We start from the raw sequence: 23,474 nt of genomic DNA, 5'->3' as shown, positions 1-23,474 counted from the left end.
TTTTGAATGTTTGTCAGTTAGAAATAGTCACAAGGAGTGCATTTTTTATTGGTTTGTACCAAATGGAAAATTTTTTTTAAATTGATCACTTTTCAGAAAAATGAATTTGCACATGTCATGAAATTTTAGTTTTTTGAGAAAAACTCAAAAACTAAGCACTCTAGAAAAAAACTAACGTCATTATGTCGATTGGAAATATAACTCTCTACAACTTTGTTATCATGAAATTTTTTTTGGACGCTTCCTTTCGCCTCCACATCAACTTTAATGAAAGATTATAACTCAAAATGTTTTCCAAACATTGAAATATTTCCTCTTTAAGATTTTATTTTTCAAAGTGTTCTTATGCTAAATGAAGGTAGGATACCAGATCTTTAAAATGAGGTGCTATTCATTCCTCAGAATTAATTATAAGTTGATAAAAATAATGAATCAAGTTTTTAAAAAAAAGAAAATCACTCTCCCGTAAAATTTCACTTTTTTGAGATGTGACCTTATTACTCCCGAGGTGCGATATGTATGTATGTACTACAGAAATTTACTCGTTTGGTTTTGATTACTTACCTAAAACTGAATATTGACAGCACAACTGATGGCAATACTTGTTGTAGCACTGATTTGATATTATATGTAATATTTAACATGGAAAAATAATCTTTTTCTAGAGCTGATGGGATGTAATACGATGGTTTTTCATCTGAACTGTTGGATCGCACGATATCAAAGGAAAAATAAAACGGTGTGCAGAGCAAAAAACCAGTAATGTAACAAGCCATGACTCCATTGCGTGTGCTTTTCATAGTACACCAATAACGTGCTTTCAATGGGTATGCTATAGCGATGTACCTCCATATAGCCAACATCACTGTGAAAGATGCGCACATGAAGCGAAAAGTATGTACCAAAGACGCAATGCTTACATAAATTACTGCAAGTGTGTAAGTCCAATTTTCGACATCTGGTTGCATGTAGTGAAAGAAGAATATCCATACATACACAATGCTCGTTAGTAAATTCAGTATATCTGCAACGGCCAAGTGAGTGAATATCACATTTGCTGATGAAATCATATTTTTCCTGGTAAATACCAGTATGTTGAGTGCATTGAAAATCACTCCAATCAAACATATGGAAATGTCTGCGTAGCCCTGTATAGTACTTCGCTGATAATATTTGATTAATTCACAAAATGATATACCATTATTAGTTGACATTTCGATCATTAAAAAAAAATCACACATCTGTAAAAACACAGGATGAATAGGTACATTTTTTCCTTTTTTGTTTACTTAAATACATTACTTACCTCGAAGTCAAGCATTTCTGCTATCGTTTTTTTCCAGATGATATTCATCAAAAATGGGGAAAATAATGTGTTGTTTAATGAAAAATTCCACACCATATTTTCAAAAAATTACGCAAAAAGATGAGAAGTCTAACAAATACCTTTCTACTTTCAAGATCGAATGGAGAGTGATTAAAATTATTGATGAAAATATGTAGGTAGGTATTTTGATTTTAGCAATTTCGACGTTTCAAGGAAATGAATCGTACATGGTAATTTTCGGAATTTTTTCGAATGGCGGCTTAATTTAGTATGATTTTTACAACCACTGTACGTATTATTTTTAATAAACACCGTGTGAAAGTAGGTACTTACAAATCCATGATGACATTTCTTTATCCACTTGTACACGTTTATATCACGAAACAAATTTCGACAATGTTCTTATTTATGAATTCGATTTCTTGAACCCAACACGAAACACAGTCACCGATTTCGACTGAACATCTTCACACATGAAATACGTACTCATCAATGTCTATCGGTAAAATTCTAATTCTCGTACGATATAAGTAAAATAAAAGCAAAATCAAAAATTTGCATTTTTTAACGTTTTTATCTGTATCTAAATGTGTGCCTGTTTAACTACTCCAACCATTCATCTATGTGTTTGTAAAAACGGCACAATAAAATTATGTAGGTACCTATTCGATTTCGGCACATTCATGTGATTAGGAAGAATAATATACATTATCAAGGTGAGATTCGAATGTAAAAAGTGGTAAGACGAGAAACGGGTTATTTTGCGAACCCCTATAAAATCAATGATGTTTATCATGACACAAACTTCTGTACAGATCCAGATGTGTGACTTCTATTAACAATCTGGCATATGACAATAGGAATAATAGCACCCCCCCCCCGATCATTTGAAACAATTTTTTTCTTAAAGGGGATATCCTAAGGAATATTTTAAAGCCAACTTGTCCAAAAAATTAGCCTTACCAAAAACTGGCGGCTATTTTGATTGACAAGTCAGCTCAAATCGCCGATTTTGCTTTCTAACACAGGACTCGCACGAAATTTGTTGAATTGGACAAAGCTACATAGATCGAAAAAGCACGTAACAATTTATCACCAGCCAAAATTTAAAGTGCTAAAGTGTATTTTTAGATTTTTGGTGAATTTTTAAAAATCAAATTTAGGCAAAAATGTGGAAAAAACTCAAAATTTTACCAAATTGACCTAGAAAGCTGAAATTTGGGATATACTCCATTTCCGACTTGCCAAATCGATTGAAAACGGTTTCAAACCGTTTTTGAGGAGTTCTGAATCCTTTAGCAGATTTTTGAAACTTGAAATTTCCATAACTGAGAATTTTCTTTAGAAAATTGGTTGGATGTGTCACGTGATTAAAATTAGCCATTTTTTAGTGAAAAAAAAAATGAATGGAAAATTTATTTTGTAAACTTCAGATCTTTTATTACTTTAACTACATGTGAGTCGAGGTAATAGTCGTAACACTCGATGATCGAGTAGTATTAAGGGTCGTGACACTCGATCGAGTAGATGCATCGTATGGTACTTGGGTCTCTGGTAAAGTAAAAACTGGTTTCTTTTTAGCAGGGGGTGACTTACAGCAAAACAGCTCGTTGAAAGTGTTTCGAAATTGTTGACTCATTATATAATAAATTACAAAATTAACCGACGTGCAAAATAACGTCAGAGTGTTGAATATCTCAGCTAAAAACAAGTAACACCCTAGGAAAAACTTTGAACCATAGATGGCTGTCAACAGGCAACATATTCCATGAGGTATTTCGGATATAAAAAATAGGGCTAATACAACTAGTAATAGCTTTGTTGTTCGATCAGTGGGTTGCTTCTGCTTAGAGTTTGCTGCATTGTTTTCGTACATGCTGGCAGTGAGTTCTTGGCGACGTTTTTTGGCTCTTAGGAGAGCTGCGATCAATCTGAGAAAAAATAATACCCATTAGTACTGATAAAAGCTTATTTTAGGAAAATTTTTAACACAATTTCTTACTCACTTATAACTGTAAATCGCCAGTACAACCGTCGGCACAATTTTCAAGAAAATTCCATAAATAGTCATATGCAACGACCTAAGCAATTTGCTCAATTTCCTATTTTGCATCTTTGAAATCGTGCTAGGAATACCGATAGTCTGATTCGAGGTTAGATATCCATCGCTATCCAGTAACGTATCTAATGGCCCGACATAGAAATCGAAATAAGCGGGTATCCAGATCAAAGGAAGAACCACGTATCCTGCAGCTATAAGAATCCTGGTGTTTTTCATACTGCACCATTCGCGTTCCCTCAAAGGATATGCTATAGCTATGTATCGCCAAACAGCCAACATGATCGTTAGCCAGATTGATACTCCGTGGAATATGCTGGCGATATGCCAAGCATGAAGGGAAACCATTTCCCATTCGTATACTCTGTGCTCTTTGACAGAATACTTTTGCAGTCTTATGAATTCGTGCCACGAGCGTGGCATGTAGGCGATTATGCAGAATAGGTCGACGATGGCTAGATTGGCGAAAAGCAGGTTGTTTGGCGAGATCATGGATTTCCTGGTGAATACGATGATGTTGAATATATTCAGAATTGATCCGATCGCTCCGAAGATGAAATGCAAGTAACCGCAGATGTGCTCGGCGCAGTAAGCGTGGAGTAATATTAGCCATGGACCGCAGAAGGGTTCCCCTCGGACTAGGATTTTATTCCTGGAAAGAGAAAAAAAGGATTCATTAAAAATAGGCGAAATTATGGTGTTTTTTTTTTAAATTTAATGTGAAGCCTTACAGGAGACCCTCTTGAGAAGTCTGTTTGCTATTCGAGCAATACCTCGATTTTTGGAAAAAGCGTGGTCTAAAATTTCCATGACCCAAAATTTCAGCAGTCCAAATTTTGATTTTTAGCGAATTTTCAAAATTAACCACTTTGGGGCCATTTTTATTTTTTTTTCAAAAAGAAATTTGATATTTCTCAGTAAAAACGATGGAAATTAGTCCTTGAAACTAACATAAACTCCCTCGAACCAAATTCAACCATTTCAGCCCATTCTGAAGGCCCCAGCGTGATTTTTGTTCTCTCCAGAATTTTAAAAGTTCTTCACGAGGGTATGAAAAATTATTTGGGCAGCTAAAATCGAGTTGTGGCTTATTCTGAACCTTTTTAAAGTGTTTATCGTCATTTGAGCCGATTTCCACCCCTTTTGGAGAAATTTTGAAATTCTAGAGAAATTGAAAATCAGATTGGTTGCTTCAGAATGACTCGATATAGTCAAATTAGGGTTGATTTTAGACAAGACAGAGCAATTCGAACAAATTTTGAAAATTTCGATACGAACAGAAATTTTTTGAATTTTTTCCTTGATTGAGATACTCGTTTGGAAATAAGTTTAAATCTGAAGGGGTAGAAAATAAGCCACAACTCGATTTTTAGCACCCCAAATTATTTCTCACGCTTTTTGGAGAAGTTTTGAAATTCTGGAAAAATCGAAAATGGAACTGGATGCACCAGCATATGACTCGAAATGGTGAGATTCGGGTTGGTTTTTAGACGAGATAGAGCCATTTGTGTGAATTTCAAAGATTTTCCCTACAAACAGAAACTTTTTGTTTTTTTTTGAATTTTTTTCTCAACTGAGATTCCCCTCTCGAGAGGTAGAAAATATGCCACACCTCGATTTTTAGCTCCCCAAATTAATTTTCACGTCTTTTGGAGGAATTTTGAAATTCTAGAGAAATCGAAAATGGGGCTGGATGCTCCAGAATAATTCCAAATAGTGAAATTCAGGTTGATTTTAGACGATACAGAGCTATTTGTGCAATTTTTAATGATTTTCTCGCGAACAGAAACTTCTTGATTTTTCGATTTTTTCCCTCCTTTGTTTGAGAAACCGTCCGGAAATAAGTTCAAATCTGAATTAGCAATCTGAAAAGGTCGAAAATAAGTCACAACTCAAATTTTAGTTCCCCAAATTAATTTCCACGTTTTCTGGAGAATTTTTAAAATTCTCCAGAAATCAGAAATCGGGCTAGAGGCTCAGAATGGCTTGCAATAGTGAGATTTGGATTTGTGGGGTTGGTTTCAGACAATGCAAAGTCATTCGTGAAAATTTCAAAAATTTCCCCACATACCTACAGAAAATTTTATTTCTTGAGTTTTTTCCTAATTAGGTAATATTCTGATCAATAGATTTTCAAATAATTCAACAAAAAGTTCACTTCAACGTCTGAAAATTTGGCTGTTCTTGTGTGACAAATTGAATAAAATGAATAAAGTCTTTCACTAACCCAATGTTTTGAAATTATTGATCTATTCCTGGAGTTGAAAAAACATACTACTATCTAAAAAGTGTACCTATTACCTACCTCTCGAGGCGCCCATCTCGATTTGAACAGGGACGCATTTTCTAGAATGAGCATGGTCTAAAAATCCTATACTTAATTAAAATTTTCAGCTGCCCAAATTAATGTTTTGATAATTGAAGAATTTTTCTAAATTGAAAAAAAATGACTACTGTTCAGTAAAAATGACAGAATGTTGTTCTGACTTCTGAAGCTAATACCAAACTCCTTCGAGCGGAATTTATCCACCATTTTTGGCCATTTTGGATTCCCCAGAGTGATTTTTGATTGCTCCAGAATTCTGAAATTCACACAGAAGGCCTAAAAATCAATTTGGGCACCGAAAAATCGAATTATGACTGTTAAACGAGTTCATCTACGTTCAGCTCGATTTCTAGCCGAATACATCTTGCCAAAAATGAGAAAAAAAATCAAAATTTTAGCAAATCGAGCTAGAAAGTTGAAATTTGGTAAGGCCAAATCTGGAGAAACAAACTCGCCTATGTTTTTGAAAAAAGTTTCCGAAATATGGCGAAAACAGTCACATTTATAGACAAAAATGACAGGATATAAAATTATGTTTGAAAAAAAATAATAAAATAATTAATTTGAAAAAAACAGTTGAATTAAAAAAAAACAAATTTTGTACCCAAACATGACAAACGTTGAAAAAATTTTTGGACTCGAACAAATGCCAAAATTTGTCAATCGCCGAAAAAAAATGATCATATTTAGAAAAGTGAACATCTCAAAAGAATACTTGAATTCAAAAAAATTTAATTTTGAAAAGAAAATTCAAACATCGAACAAAATACTAAATTGGGAAAAACGCAATCTGCCAAATTTCAGTATATTTCCAATGAACTTATAAAACTGAAATGATATATTACCAAGTTTCATCTTCCTGGCTCAAGTTGAGAAATTTTTATTTTTGGCCCTTTGATTTTCAAAAATTTACGAACTGTGGACAAATGTACTGCGGTTTCTGAAATGTTTGCTGGTGATGTATTTTCTCATGCTTTTTTGGTTCACGAGTAGCTCTAACTTTGTCCAGTTCGAAAAAAATTTATTGGATTAAGACACGTCACTATCTAACCCATGAACCATTTTCATAGACTTGGGTGATATTTTTAAAAATTTGGTGGTGCACGTTATAGAGAAAATCTTCTCAACCATGAGAAGAAGACGTGGTATTTGAAAAAAAAAATATCAATCATAAAAATACAATTTTTTATGATAGTCAGCTCATTTTGAAAATAATATTTATTGAAAACATGATTTCAACTGCTCGAATGCCTAAAACAATAAGCTTCATCGAGGTATCTGAACTTACAGAATGGATCAGGTATAACTAAAGACAAGATAGAGAGAGCATGAAAAAAATACCCCGTCAACTAAACTTTCCAGCGCTGAAGTTCATTTTTCAAATACGTAAATTGTCAAAGCAATGACGTCAGTAATGACTGCTCGCCAATTCACGTCACCTAATTTATTTTTCAAAGTTACGTTCAAAAAGTTTTTGAATAACATGGAAGTATTCTACGACGTGTGCACTCTGTGTCCAAAAATAATGTTGAAATTTTGATTCGAGTAATAAAAACATCGCGTATTTTTTAGATCTTCCTCTTTTTCCAAACTGTAGAAATTCCCGTTGCTCTCACTTTTCAAAAAATTTCAAAAGATTAAAATAGTTGTTTTAGATTGTAGCGTAGTATAATACCACATGCAAAATACCTAAGTCATATGTTTATGTTATTGAAGGTCATTCTATTCTACGATGAAGTGAAATAAACATATATGTATCTAATCTCTGATTACGAAGGAGGATGTTTACAAATACTATATCCAGTGTAATGACCTGGTTGAATAGGATCTAAAGTGATCTACGATCCTTACGAAAATGAGTAAGGACTAATGCGATCTTATGATCACTTTTTGAGTTCGGAAAGTAATAAAATATTACAGTTTTAATTAAAATTTCATTTTTCATCATAGGAAAAAATGTTCTCCAATACTTAACTGCCGATTTTTTGGTGTAATTTGGGTTCCAAAAATATGTATTATTGTTCTGACAAATCGATCAATTGCAATCGAAAATTTTTACAATATTTATTTTGGTTGAAATAATTATGTACATAGTTTATTACATTGATCGTTTTTTGTGCTCTCACATGGATGATAAAATTTGTACAAGAGAAATAAATTTAAAAAAACAAAGAATTTATTTTGATCGAAAATCTGACTGAAACGAGAAGCTATGCTCCTCACTAACGTAAAATTATCACACTGAATAAATTTTAAAAAATCTAGTAATTTCTCGTTTATACCATAATTACCTATATGAAGATACTTACGAATACAACATAATAAATTTGCTGACTATGCGTTTAACATCGTGTAAAAAAATTTCTTCAACGTCTTTTTTCACGCCCCTTTCCAATGAAATAAATTTGTATCCAGCACAAAACACCAAGTCACGTACTCCAAATGCACATCTTAACACGAGAAATACTTATCAATATGTGTTTTTGAAATTCAAATTCTCATACGGGAATCCATGAGACGAAAATCAAAAAAATTCGTTCGTTTGTACGTGTGTGTCTGTGTATTTCTATATTCTTTACTCGTGTATCTATCTATCTATCCATCTGTATGTGTATACAAAACAGACTTAATAAGATTACGTATTCGATTATGGTAATTACTACATATAAACCGCAGCACACTCGATTAGGTGCCTCTCTCCCTCCACTATTATCCGGAATTCCCGGTACGGACGTACGAGTGTGTTATAATGTATGGCTTTAGGTACCTATATCAACATTAAATTTTGTATTTTTACACGTCGTCGTTCGTAAAAATTTCTTTTTCTTTTTTTTTTTAGAAGAAGACCTTGTTATTTATGCGAAAATTAACGCTATCATTCATTTTATAGTTTTATATCTTGAGGTTGGCACGATTTAGAGGAAAATAGTGTAAATACGAGTGCAAATGAAAAATTACACTTTTTGACGCTTCCTTGTGGAATTTTATGGGGAAAACCTGCGGAAACTTCACAGCTTTTTGCTATGATCTTATGAAAATGTTACCATTTTTAGAAAATAAAAAGTTAAAAAAGATAAGAAATTTAATCCCTGTGAGAAACAATAAATTCTAATTAGATATGATCGGATCTATTTTTTTTTTTTTTTTTTTTGTAGCTAAAATTTATCAAAAAAGTCACACTTTTTGACAAAATTGTCAAAAAAATCCAGACATTTTGCAACACGTTTCAGGCGAAGAGTGCCACTTTCTCGCCTAATTTTTTTCAAGTTTTTTTTTACCAAAATTGCAAACGTCTTGATCGTCTTTCCAAAATTTCCGAAATAAATCTTTTTTTGGTGGAATAGCAGAAAAGTATTGCTTTTGTGAAAATTTCCGAAAAGACTTTATTTTTGTGCCCGAATTGCCATAAAATGGTGCTTTCTGCAAAGTTTTACTTTTTTCCAATCTTTCAAAAAAGTTTTGCTTTCCAAAATTTTTCAAATAATCCAACAAAAAAAATGTTTCCAAAAGTCTTTCTTTTGGCAAAATTTTTGGAAAAATTTCCTTTGATTTGGTTCTCTATTTTTCTACTTTTCTGTCGAAGTTTCATGACAATCTGTTTGCCCCAATCCTATTTCTTGCAAAAAATGCCAAAAAAAGTTCTGACTTTTCCCAAGGTTGCCAAAAAGTCCCAATTCTCGCCAGAAGTTCCAAAAAAAATCTACTTTTTTTTTTGCATTTTACCAAGATTACGATATGGAAGCCTTAATTCTTTCCAAATTTGCACAAAGGACTGCTTCAAAATTACATGAAAATTATTTTGCCAAAATTTTTAAAAAATGTTATTTTTTTGGCAAAACTGCAAAATAAAAAATTCTACATTTTTCTTTGCTTTTTACCAAGATTACGATATAGAAGTCTTAATTCTTTCCAAATTTGCAGAAAGTACTGCTTCAAAATTACATGAAAATTATTTTGCCAAACTCGAAAACGTCTACTTTTTGAAAGCTCTTTTTCTACCAAAATTGCATTAGGTAAGATCGATTATTTTATTTCAAAACAATAATTATTACCGACTTTGCCGTGAAACGGAAAAGTAAGGTATTGTATTTGTCATGATGGTTGAGGATTTGGGTGGGGGTGGGTTTTCTTGACGTTTTGGAGTGTGCTGATCACGATAAGACGTATGGCGCAAAACGAGATAAGTTTACATATGTTCACGACAGCACACTTATGAACCCATGTATGGGTTAATCTTGCATAAGAAGTGAACCAGTAGGTTTACCAGCCTGGCTCACTTCGTAAAGGCTAAAGTTACATAACAAGTGAGCCACCTGTTTCAAACTAGTTTTGTCAAAGTTAGCTGCGCGCACCAAATGTTTCTCAGAGATGTTCGCTAGATGTAGTACTAACATGAGGCCTATAGAATAGGAAGTACTGGTCGGCATACCCAAAGCCCTGTTGAAATTGGGTATGCACGATGATAAATTTGACTAATGATTTTTCTGCATTTTATTGCTCTATGGGAATACTGTTGATACCAAAAATTTTGATGTGGTTCAGACTTTTTGACAACCAAGCAATTTTCACAAAATTCAATATAGTTCAAAAAATTTTTAAATTTTTTTGAAAAAATTTTCTCCAAAAACTTTTTATTCTGTTTCTTGATACAGATAAATTATATATTTCAATGACTGTGCAATCAGAATTTCGATTAGTTAATTAGAACAGAAATTGAAAATGATTTTAAAAATTTTGAAATTTTGAAAAATTGGCTCATAAGCCTACCGTGATGCCTATATATATATATATATATTTGCTAGCGACCAGACATGTCAACTATGCTTGGCATATATGCAGAAAAGTGAACAAAATTTTAAAATTGGTATAATATTAAAATTTTATTTGCAGATTCAGTCTAATATTTAAAAAATCTATGTTTTGAAAAAAGTAATCAGATTTTTAGGCTAAAATTTGAAGAAAATTTTTGAAAATGGAGTCAAAGTAATTTGAATTTTGAGAAAGTTATGACACCAAAAGAAAGCTTAAACAGCATAAAAATTTTTGATGTTTTTAAATTTTCCATAGGCCAATAAAATACTGAAAAATTTCAAGTCAAATTTGTTGTCGTGTACACTCAGGATCGATGTATTTGCATACATCTCCACCAGCACATCACATTCTACTCACTACAAATTGACTATAGACCCTGCGTTCGTCCTCGCGCCTTGATTTCTAAGCCATGCGCTCTCTGGTGGAAGTTTCTGAAAACTCATAGTTGACTTGTATAGCAAAATTAACCCATGACTTGTCAACTATAGTTGAGAAGTTGGTCAGTCCACTTGTATAGTAAAATTAACCCATTCAATAGTTGACATGTCTGGATACCAATACCTATATATATATATATATATATATATAGGCATCGCGGTAGGCTTATGAGCCAATTTTTCAAAATTTCAAAATTTTTAAAATCATTTTCAATTTCTGTTCTAATTAACTAATCGAAATTCTGATTGCACAGTCATTGAAATATATAATTTATCTGTATCAAGAAACAGAATAAAAAGTTTTTGGAGAAAATTTTTTCAAAAAAATTTAAAAATTTTTTGAACTATATTGAATTTTGTGAAAATTGCTTGGTTGTCAAAAAGTCTGAACCACATCAAAATTTTTGGTATCAACAGTATTCCCATAGAGCAATAAAATGCAGAAAAATCATTAGTCAAATTTATCATCGTGCATACCCAATTTCAACAGGGCTTTGGGTATGCCGACCAGTACTTCCTATTCTATAGGCCTCATGTTAGTACAACATCTAGCGAACATCTCTGAGAAACATTTGGTGCGCGCAGCTAACTTTGACAAAACTAGTTTGAAACAGGTGGCTCACTTGTTATGTAACTTTAGCCTTTACGAAGTGAGCCAGGCTGGTAAACCTACTGGTTCACTTCTTATGCAAGATTAACCCATACATGGGTTCATAAGTGTGCTGTCGTGAACATATATATATATATACTGTCTTAGAGTACATTGCGAGATCCGACATATACACAGGCATTGCGAGATCCACCCAAAAAAATTTCGAAAAATGCTAAAAACTCAAATAATAATCCTACAACTTCGTTCAAACGCACGTTGTAGTGTGTAAACAGTGCCTTTCTATGCATTGCCGCTGTCAATTTCGCGATCCGCATAAAGCGAGATCCACCAACGGCCTAAACCTGATTTGGGGGTGGATCTCGCAAGATGCGTCGTTTATCTATTTTCAAAAATTGTATATAAGTATATAAATAGTAGGTAAAACGAGATCCGGCTGAAAATGTGTGTACAGGGTCCCCCGGATCTCGCGAGTACCGTGGCATATGAAAGAACTTGCGAGATCCGGCAAAAGGATCTCAGGATCTCGCAATGCCCGATTTTATATAAAACGGATCTCGCAATGTATGGTTTTTACATGTATTTATAGGTATATCAATTTATGTATAAATTTGTGTCACGCTGAACTCAAAAGCTCCGAACTTTAAGTCGAAACTGATGATGGCAAAATATTGCTTTGATACTGAACTAGAGAAATTTTTAATTTGGTCGAAAATTAAACTCGGTTATTGTATTTTTGACAAAAAGTCCTACTTTTTTTCAAAAACGTCCAAAAAAGTACCACTTCTTTGCCAGAGTGTAAGATGTGAGCAAAAAATGCTGCATTTCTAACTGTTAAACCTGTACATATGCGTCTGTGTACCTACTTCTGTTCTTCACTCGTGACTATTAAAAGTGCAACACTTGACCACCACTTCTCTTCCTATTCATCCGGAATTCCCGATACAGAGAGACAGACGATTATTTAATGTTGTAAAGTGTTGGTTTAGGTACATATCAGCATTATAGATTAGTGTTTTTTTTTGTTATCATTCGTGAAATTTTCTGTTTTTTTTTTTTTTTTTTTTATTAAGAAGAAGACCTTGTCAGTGTTATGTGAAAACTTATGCCATCGTTTATTTTATGGTGTGGAGCATGGCATGTCTTACAATTTGCACGATTTAGAGAAAAAATGCCAACGATTAGAAAATTTCATGTTCTCGTTTTTCAAAGAGAGAAGAAGTGAGACCAAAGGATATTTAAGGTTCGTGAACTATTTTTCTAAATTATGAAAAAGGCAGAGGTGCTGGAGGGCAATAACCCTAAATTCTTTAATTTTTTTTTTGACCTCATTAAAAAAATGTCAACTTGGAGGTGGTTTTTTCGCTCCTGTTGGTGCACGACCTGATTTTGGAAAAATAACTCAGTCTTGAATGAAAGTGAATGAGATTCCGCGTCGATCTATGCTATTGCTGTCAAAATTCAAGACCACTTTTATGGTTCTACTGAGCGGTTGACACTTTGCAAATTGTTTATTTTTCTTGAATGAAGTCGTATTTTGAACATTTTTCCTTGGAAAATACTTCGTATTAATTGCGCCAAAATATTGAAAGATATCATTCTTGTTACTGTAAAAATATTTTGGAACGCTAAAGTGCCAATTTTTTCATCATTTTTCCAATTTCAAAAATTGAAAAAAGGCCCAAAAAATTTATGAAGTTTTTTAAATTTTTTGAAATTGGCAAAAATGGTCAAAAAATTCGCAGCACTGCGTTCCAAAATAGTCTCTGCTTCTTCTCGAATATGAAAAAAATCTTTTGTGTTTGAGCCAAAATTATCCAATTTTTTTGGCTTGAGGTGGCCTAAAAAGTCCTCTTTTCCTAAAAAATTGCAATTCAAGTTGCCAATAAAATGTCTTTGCCAAGCTTGAAGAAAAGTCATTTTTTGATCAGAATTGCAAGAAAATCCTGCTATATTACCAAACTTGTAGAAAGATATCCAGACTTTTTGGATAATTGCTGAATAAAATATGTTGTTGTTTTGAAGAACTTGAAAGAAATCGCACTTCAAATTCTTAACAAACTTGTAAAAGTCCTGATTTTTTCTGGTCACGATAGCAAAAAACTTCTGCTTTGATTTTTAACAAACTTAAAAACCTTTTTATTTTGTCAAAAATGACAAAAATTCATTTTTTGATAAAAATTGAAAAAAAAATGTTACAGAAATTCATTTTTGTTTTTCAAATTTTCTAAAAAAAAGTTGTTTCGGCAAATTTGAAAGTATTCGAATTTTTTTGGGAAAATTGCATAAAAATCTGTTCATTTGCTTTTTCACAAACTCGTTAAAAAGTCTGATAGAGTGACACTGGTAATGATCGGGGTAAGGTGATATAGGTGAGAAAGACTATCTGGAGGGTTTATAATAATACTTACTACCTATGGATTTTCTGATAAATATCCCTAAGGGATTATTTTCGTGCACCATGCTAGCTCAATAGGTGCTTGTACTGATCGTTACGAATACCCTTTATACACATACAATTTCTTATTATCGTGTGGAAATAAAACACGAGACAATTGTTTTACAAATTGTATTATTTGATATAAAACAATTGCGTACTTGTATTAATTATGGGGTTCGAAGTCATAATTAATCTAAAATAGGTATTATCGACCTAATGCTACACTAAACTAGTAGTTAAGCAGATTTTGTAGTTATTTCCCGAAAAGTTAGTTAAAACTTAGAAAAGATTAAGCATATCAAATAAAGGGGATGATTCATTTTACCTTAATTTGATCAGGCAAACGCAACCCGGACAGGATTTAGGATACATCTCCTGCCTCAACACTGTACACGTTCCCTGCTTGTTGGGGTGCTACTCATACTAAGCACGTCACAGGGTATTGGTGGTAGATACACTTTGCCAGGGGTCGAATTCCTCAAGATCCGGATCGAATGAGGTATTCTCCAAAATTTCATTAATCAATCGACATAACATGATTAATGTTAAAATACAAAACATATTAGTTAACCTCGCAGTGGGTTACATCAAAAAGCTAGCGGATTAGATCCCTAAGGGATTAATCGGCGATAATTACTGAGGGTAGGAACCGAACATCGAATTAGCACTTGCGATTACCAAAACGAAGCACAGAACCATCCTTAAGGGGGCTCATACTTAGTAAGAGGATTTACATTAACATTATACTTTTTTGGAAAATATTCCAAGTCCAGCCTGTGAAGCAGACTGTCAGAGATTTATTCTACAAACACTTTACCCAAAAAATCAGAACTTCTTAAGACATTATTTAGAAACTAATGAGAACCTGGATATGGCCTGTGCAATGGGTTATATAGTCGAAAGTTCAAGGGTATGTGTCCGAGCTTGGAGAGACCTACACTCGGATGTATTCGTACACGTTACCTTCCCAGTTAGGTGAAAATCTACTCTTCTGCCAATAAATACGCGGTAAAGAGCAGTTTAATTGGCGTTTTATACTTCAACGCAACTTTAAACTGCTGCCATGCAGCAGATTTTACAGTTTTCAAAATCGCGCTTCAATTCACGGGCGTAATTTGAAGCGACTTTTTAGGTTGTTACATTTTCTGCACAGCAGAATAAAATTTCTGCTGATAAACACGCCACAAGAATATTTCGTAGTGTATTTTTATCGCGTAAAGCCGCTACGCTTCTAAATTAGGTGGTGTATTTTTGCACATTGAAAAAACCAGCCACAAAATACGCTATGCAAAAATTTCGTAGCGTATTTAATCGCGTATTTGCTGAAAAACGCGCGTAAATGTGGTATTTTGCGTGTGTGTTATAGGTTAGTATATGAATATTTGTTCTCTTCTACCAGTTCCCTGGTGGAGTAGGTAGTAAGGAGTCCACTTTCAGATCCGGGGACCCCGAGTTTGATCCCCGCTAGTGCCGAAAAATTTTTCAAGAATATTGATCAATGGCAGATTTTTACGCGTAAATAAAATACGCGCCGATTTATGGGCAGAAAAGGCATTGGCGTAAAGTGTTAAATCTCCTGCCCACGTTTTTATGTCGCGTAAGAGCAGATTTTCACCCAACTGGGTTGGGCCCCAGAAATGTAGGAGAAGTAGGTATGTTAAACTTCTTCGAAAGAAGGGTTACAATATAACCTCCAACGAGAGGTTATTGTCCTACCTCTCTACGGAGTTAAGGCATATCTGCTCTTTACAAGTCCTTGTTCTAATTTTCTTTATTACTTATTATAATTTTTTCAAACCCGAGTTCAAATTTTTGTTTTCCTTGAATTTTTTTTGTGTTTTTTGTCCTTTTGGAAAATTCAAAAATTTTCACATTTTCACTTGAATAAACATGTTCCTATATATGTGTTTCGCCTCCCTTCCCCCCATCACACATGAAACAATTTTTCAAATTTCTTGATGAATGCTAAAATTTCAAAAAAGTGGTATTATTGAAAAACTTGCTCTTGTCCATTCTAGAAAAACTCCTGCTGTGTTATTTAACCTGCAAGAAAATCCTTTTTACTGCACCAAAACTGTTTTAAAAGTTTCTTTTTTGACTCATTCGAAGTTTTAATTTTTATAAAAGATTTCCCAGTTATTGAAAATAGGAAAATTTTGACTTGGATAATAAACTGTGATCCACCTTCTTTCCGGCCGAAGTATAAGGTGTGCTCATATTTTTCAAAAGCTCTCAAACCCTAATTTTGAGAAAAAAAGTTCGTTTTTGGATTTTTTGTGAATTTTTGAAAATTTTAAAAAACTGCTATCTTTTGCAAACACTTTTCCCAACGAAACGATGAGATGTAGGAATAGGAATGGTTCAGTTTTCAGTAGATTTGGGGTTGCGGTGTCGTCCACAAAACCGAAAAATTGAGAGAGAAAAAAATGAGAAATTTAATTTGACTAATTTATTTGAATGAAAATTTTCTCTTCATCAAATCTTATTACATGTGTGTATCACTGCATTATATTATATCACTAGAAGAGATAGTCGTAATACTCGATGATCGAGTCGAATTAAGCGTCGTGATACTCGATCGAGTAGAAGCATCGTATGGTACTCGATTCTCAGCCACAGTGAAGGCTGGTTTTCGCTGAGCTGGTGTCGACTTACAACTAAACAATTGGTTAAAAGTGTTTCGAAATTGTTGACTCATTATATAATAAATTAGAAAATTAGCCGACATGCAAAATAACGTCACCGTGTTGAAAATCTCAAATAAATACGCGTAACATCCTGCCATAAATTTGTAGCCGAAGATTATCGACAATATGCAACATATACCATGAGGCATTTCGGATATAAAAAATAATACTAATACTACTAATAACATTTTTGTTGTTCGATCTGCGGATTGTTTCTGTTTTGTGTTGGTTGAATTGGTTCTTTCGTACATTGTGGCAGTTAATTCTTTGCGACGTTTTTTCGCTCGCAGGAGAGCTACGATTAATCTGTTGAAAAATAATAGGTAGGTAAGTACTCATCTTTAACCCCTTTATGAGGATCGTTCAAAAAAATTGTCAAGATTCCCACTCACTTGTAACTGTAAACAGACAGAACGACTGTTGGCACTACTTTCATGATAATTCCATACAATATCATGCTCAGCGTTCGAGACACATTGTTCAGTTTACTATTAGCTTGCATTTTGTAAATCGTGGTAGGAATACCGATAGTCTTATTCGAGGTGAGAAATCCGTCTGCATCCAGTAACGTCTCAATTTCTCTAACTCTGAAGTCGAAATAAGCCGGTATCCAGATCAAAGGAAACGCCACATATCCCGCAGACAGAAAAATCCTGGTGTTTTTCATGCTACACCATTCGCGTTCCTTTAAAGGATGTGCGATAGCAATGTATCGCCAGACAGCCAACATTATCGTGAACCAGATTGATATCCCGTGAAATATGCTGGTGATATGCCAAGAATAAAGCGATACAGTTTCCCATTCGTATACCCTGTGATCTTTGACAGAATACATTAGCAGTCGTACGAATTCGTGCCATTTGCGTGGCATGTAGGCAACAATGCCGGCTAAGTCGACGAACGCTAGATTGGCGAAGATCAGGTTGATGGGCGAGATCATGGATTTCCTGGTGAATACGATGATGTTGAATATGTTCAGAGTTGATCCGATTATGCTTCCGGTGAAGCTTAGGTAAGCACAGATGTGCTCGGCGTAGTATATGTGGAATGATATCAGACCTGTGCCACAAAATGGCTCTGCTCGGACTAGGATTCTTTTCCTGGAAAGTGAAAAAATTAATCGCTCGTAAAGAATTTTACTAACAAATCGTTTACCTCGTATGAATTGATTCATTTCTCAGTGAATTGTTCGTCAAAGTATTAAATCATTGAAGGAACTCATTCGTGAACGAATTGATTAATTTCTGTAAAGAACCATTCGCGAACGAATAGATTCATTTTTAGATAATCATTCGCCAACTAATTGATCAATTCATCAATTTATAAATCAATTCGTTCTCGAATGATTTGCCAAAAATTATTCAATTCGTTCGTGAATGATTCATCAAAAACTGGATATTTTAATCGATTCGTTCGCAAACGAGTCATATATACAAATAAATTCATTCGCGAATGATTCACTAATAATAATTCAATTCGTTTGTGAATGATTCACCAAAAATTATTCAATTCGTTCGCGAATGATTCATCAAAAATTGAGTGAATGAATTGATTCGTTCGTGAATGATTCACCAAAAATTAATTGAATGAATCGATTCGTTCGCGAACGACGAGTCTCCTATACAAATGAATTTGTTCGCGAAAGATTCACTGAAGAATTATTCAATTCGTTCTTGAATGATTCACCAACAATAAAATTAATCAATTCGTTCAGGAATAATTCACCAAAAATTGAATATTTCGTTCGCGAATGATTCACACAGAAATTATTTAATTCGTATTTCGTTTGTGAATGATTCACCAAAAATTATTCAATTCGTTCGTGAATGATTCATCAAAAATTAGGTAAATGAATCGATTTGTTCGCGAACGAGTCATATAGGTATACAAATAAATTCGTTCGTGAATGATTCACCAAAAGTCGGTTGAATGAATCGATTCATTCGCGAACGAGTCACCTATACAAATAAATTCGTTCGCGAATGATTTACCAACTATTAATCAATTCGTTCAGGAATGATTCACTAAAAATTGAATATTTCGTTCACGAATGATTCACACAGAAATTATTTAATTCGTTCGTGAATGATTCATCAAAATTTAGGTAAATGAATCGATCCGTTCGCGAACGAGTCACATAGGTATACAAATAAATTCGTTCGTGAATGTGTTAGACGGATATGCCTTAATGGTAACACGTATGTGTATAAACAGGTAATTTAACCCTTCCAGCACCGTTCGGTGATGTGGTTGGTAACAATGAGTGGTCAAGGTGTCAAATGAGCCTCCAGCTTCTTTGGCAACTGGACCAACTCGTAGTTCGTTTTCGTGAAGCAAGCGAGTTGCCAAGTTAATATGTCCTTAATTCTTTAGAGCTCCGGCCCTAGGTTTAAAGTGTTTTTGTATATTTTATAATTTAGTAATAATTTAGTAGTGTTAACGTAATTTGTAATTCCCCCCGAATAATCGTTGTGTTGAACCCTTTGAAGTGCTCCGAGTCGGTTTTAAGTTGTCTTTATTGACAAATACATTCGTTTACACGAACTTTGCGTATGATATTGTATTGTGTTCGGTAGTGTACTAAAAGCCCTAGCCGAGGTAAGTAATTAGTTTTATTACGATTACACCAGTGCATTCTCCGTATCCGATTACCTGCTTATTCGAGTAGGTAATTAGTCAGTAGGTATCAAATATACGAACGTATATTTAGTAGGTACCTACGACACAATATTATTTTATCATTGGCGCCTCAACGCAAATCTTTATTGCATGCAAAGTGAGCTTGATTTTCCTTACGGAAAAACGCGCCTAATATACAGTTAGCTACTGTAATCTGTTTAAAGTTAATTAATTTGTGCTTCGCTTCCGCTTTCGGATAACAAATACCTGTGTAGGTATTTGTATATTTGTAAACGTGTGCAATTAGGTGTGAAAAAAGGCGCGAACGCGTCTACATACTTAGTTGACCTCGTCACGCTTGATCTCAGAGGGGAACCTCTGTACAACGTCCGAGGCGCGAAACTTGTCCCAGACAGAACAACTATATCTGCGGTGCGTGTGTGACTCATTCACGCATTTCTGCTGTCTGTCAACGCCTACTGTTTTACGAGCTAGTAATTTTATTTGTTTTAATACCCGTTCCAATATATCGCTCGTATGTCGGAACTTAAAGACAGACTAAGAAATAGGCCTAACAGACGAAGCCTAAACGAGAGAGATTTGCAAGGTCGCAAACCAAGCAACGTAGGTAGTAAAAAATCGTCGCGAAATCCATCATTAAACAACTTAGGTCCACTACACGAGATGAACGATTTTGGCGACGAAAGTCATGACCTTACCGCGAGTGACGGTGAGGTAATTAACCCTCCCACAATGCCGCCCGGCGATTTATCGTTCGATGTGGTTGCTGAAAGACTTACGTATACCTGGAACTATGTCGATGGTCGTTTTAAAAAGGTATTTAAAAAGCAAAAAGAGATGCAAAATAGGATCAATGAAATTGACGTTTCGTCACAACAGGCGAGCAATGCGGCGAATCGTGCATTATCAATGGCCGGAAAGGCCAATGACATAGCCAAAGCGAACCAGAAAGAGGTTGATAAAATCAACAAAGCATCTGCGGCATACGTCAAGAAAAATGACAGGTTCCAGGAAACCACCAATAAACTTATAAGTGATACAAATGATGAGATGCATCAATTATTTGATGACATACAAGAGCTGGATCACAAGCTTGAGGAACATGCAGAGGTATTGCAGGATGCAAATGCTACTACCGAACACCTTGCCAAAAAGGTCAATACCCTCGAACAACGTGTTAACAATGCTCCGAGCGGAGGAGGAGGTGGCGGGAACCGCCAACCTAATAAGATCGACGTGATGTTATTGAAAGCATCCAACATAGTATTTACGGAGCAAAATCGCTTGTTTCCACATGATTTCATCAGAAATTTGAGCATTTTACAAATGCTACGAATGCTCCTGATGCGCATAAAGCACATGTGTTTACCACAGTGGTAGCTACGAACGATCGTGAGACCTGGATGACGACGTTATCGCCAGATGATACGTACGAACGTACAAAGGAGAGTTTTTTGAGATTCTATTGGAATGAACGTGCCCAAGATATGCTCGAACGAGCGTGCGACAATTTTGATTGCGCAAACAGCCTACAAGACGTAATTGGGCAATTAATTCGATTTACTATCGCGCTAAGCCATTCTGACCACCGTAGTACGTCCTACATAATCGATACGATCGCACATAAACTACCTGGTGCATACCAGATGCGAGTCGAAAAGAAAGGTCAAACAATAGAGCAATTTATTGAAAAGCTACGTGCGTTGAGTGAAATTAATATCGATTTTGCTAAACACAAGAAGGTAAGGATTATGCCGAACGTGCAATCCAAACCAACCCCCCAGTGGACGTTGCAACAACAGATGATTATGAGTGGGGTATGGCCCCCTCATGCTCCACCTACGATCCAAATGGGACCGATGGGACCGCTCCCTCCCACTCCTCCCCCATTAATGCAACATCCACTTTTTTCGGCACCAACGGTACCACAGGTGCGTCCGAATGCATTCCGGTACCCTCCATTTATTAAAGGCCAAGCTAATCCACAAGGATGGATACCTAGGCATATTTTTAACCGAGGAAATAATAGAAATGTGCCTCGCAACCAAGATGTGTATTATACACCACCCGCACAAAATAACGCGAACGCCAGTGCAGCGATTCCGATGCCCCCACCCACAGCACAGAATCCACCATTGGCTATTTTGCCAGCTAAGTTTATGATGATAGACCCGAACGGAATACCAAGAATGGTAAATGGTACGCAAGTACCCCTTCAACCCCAATATAATGACGATGATGATTTTTATCATAGCGATGAACACCAACCATTGTATGATGAAATACAAAAACAATACAATGATTGGTATGATGCATGTTTAAATCAGCAAATGCAACAAGCGACAAGTACCGAATTGCAGCCACAGCAACAAACCATTGACAATTCGATGCAAGTTCAATACGCCACGCTTATGCATCCAGCTCCTACCGCCGCGCACGTGGCCACGAATGTAAACAACCCGCACGTCCCGCCTACTCCTACAGCTACAAGTATTCTAACGAGCACCACGAATACAGCGTCTACGACGACTCAACCAGCAGCCACCACGGCGACTTCGGGAAACCGACAGAGCTAGGGGAAGAGAGGGATAAACCTAGCCACATAGAGATCCCTAACGATATGTTTTACGAGTATGTGTGGATCGGAGATGGTTTGGTCCATCATCTCAAACGAGGTGATGTTGACCAAATTGAAAAATTACCAGATTACGTACGTGATCAAATAGGCCTAGAAGAGCTCTATGCGAGCCTTCAAAAGGTGACTTTTACACCTAATGCCAAGGTGATATTGTCGCTAGGACAACGAGAATTGAATTTTTCAAGGAAACCTTACGAGGTCGTAGAGAAGCAAATTAACAGCATTATTAATTTGCTATTAGACGTCAAAAAAGTCCAGCATATATTTTTAATGATGCCGCTGGTAAAGCCTCGTAAAAAAGGTGACAAACCAGTAAGCCTAAGTAGGTACATTACGTACAGAAATATTTTAGTAAAATTAACAGACGATAAACGTATCACGTTTTGGCGCCAGATGGCGTACGCATATCTAAAATTAGAAAAGATCCATACGGAAAATGGCGATGAATTTGATCGACCTGCGATCGATCAAAGAAATAATGTAATACCATTACAGAATAAATTCTTTTATTCGAAAGCGTACAATCGATATTACCCAGACATGTCGATGTACACGCACGTGTTTCAGATGGTTGTGCACGCTCTCGATAAATGGGAAACATCTGTACTTGATTACAAACGTGATAGAGAGGCCCCGCCGCGGGAAGCTGCATTAGGACGTCTGAAAACATTATTCGAATCGAATATCGACCGAAATAAAAACCCTATGGACGAGAAAATTTACATAAACAACTCGATGATGAAGAAATTAATCCAAGCGTTGTCTATGAAAATTGATTGCTGTCCAAATACGGGTGTTTATTTACGTCGAAAAATAACGCCAAACGGCGATGCAATTTTTGCAAAAATTGTATATGATCCGCCAGCTAAGGCTGGCCACTTATCCAAACCGGTGAACTTTGAAGAATTGACCATTCTTTCACCAAAACCGCCAAAACAGATTTTTGGCAAAGGTGATAACCAGGTGATTATGGAAGATGCTAATTCTGATGACGAGAATCCGGAAGTGGATAAAACACCTAAATTGAAAGTCAATGCGATTGATGCAATCGAGTATGCACACCCTGCTTCGAACGAAGATGAGATACAATCTATGACTCGTGATCAATTTATTGATCACCAAACGGTCGATCCAGCGTGTGTAATCCCGGTTATGATTGGATTAAAACCGATGGCGTTGCAATTGGACTCAGGGGCTCTGCCCAATGTAATTTCGAAGCCTGTCGTCGAGTATATTACTCGACAACACCCTCAATGGATTAAGTATATCCAATTACGCCGTCCGGTACTATTAAGAATGGCTGATGATAAATTAGTCAAAACAATGACTCATATCGTGGAAATTTGTATGAGAGTAGGTACTCAGATGATTTACTCACCATTTTACATCTTGGATACTCCCGCCAAATCGTGCATAATGGGCCGTGTGGCCATGAGATACTTAGGTATTTTACCTCAGCTAGAAGAGGGGCACGATTATGCTTTATGTAAACCACGAA

At 35.3% G+C, this 23,474-nt stretch overlaps 1 protein-coding gene across 3 annotated transcripts in view; it reads right to left on the bottom strand.

Annotated features, from left to right (window-relative positions):
- Positions 1-2,696: 2,696 nt before the first annotated feature.
- LOC135837778 (G-protein coupled receptor dmsr-1-like) overlaps positions 2,697-23,474 on the bottom strand; it is a 46,162-nt gene continuing 25,384 nt past the window's right edge. Inside the window, exons 1-3 of one of the 3 annotated variants that reach the window (XM_065353166.1) lie at positions 8,022-8,369; positions 3,334-4,038; positions 2,699-3,258 (exon numbers count right to left, since the gene is read on the bottom strand). In XM_065353166.1, the coding sequence (XP_065209238.1) occupies positions 2,778-3,258; positions 3,334-4,038; positions 8,022-8,032 (1,197 nt within the window). In that variant the 5' untranslated portion in view covers positions 8,033-8,369 and the 3' untranslated portion in view covers positions 2,699-2,777. Of the gene's footprint in view, positions 3,259-3,333; positions 4,039-8,021; positions 8,370-14,125; positions 17,005-17,090; positions 17,799-23,474 lie in introns of those variants that run through there. The other 2 variants (XM_065353167.1, XM_065353165.1) reach the window with 2 other exon arrangements.

Source organism: Planococcus citri, chromosome 2 (genome assembly GCF_950023065.1).
Source record: "Planococcus citri chromosome 2, ihPlaCitr1.1, whole genome shotgun sequence".
NCBI classification, from domain to species: Eukaryota; Metazoa; Arthropoda; class Insecta; order Hemiptera; family Pseudococcidae; genus Planococcus; species Planococcus citri.
This window is presented reverse-complemented; position numbering and strand designations above follow the sequence as displayed.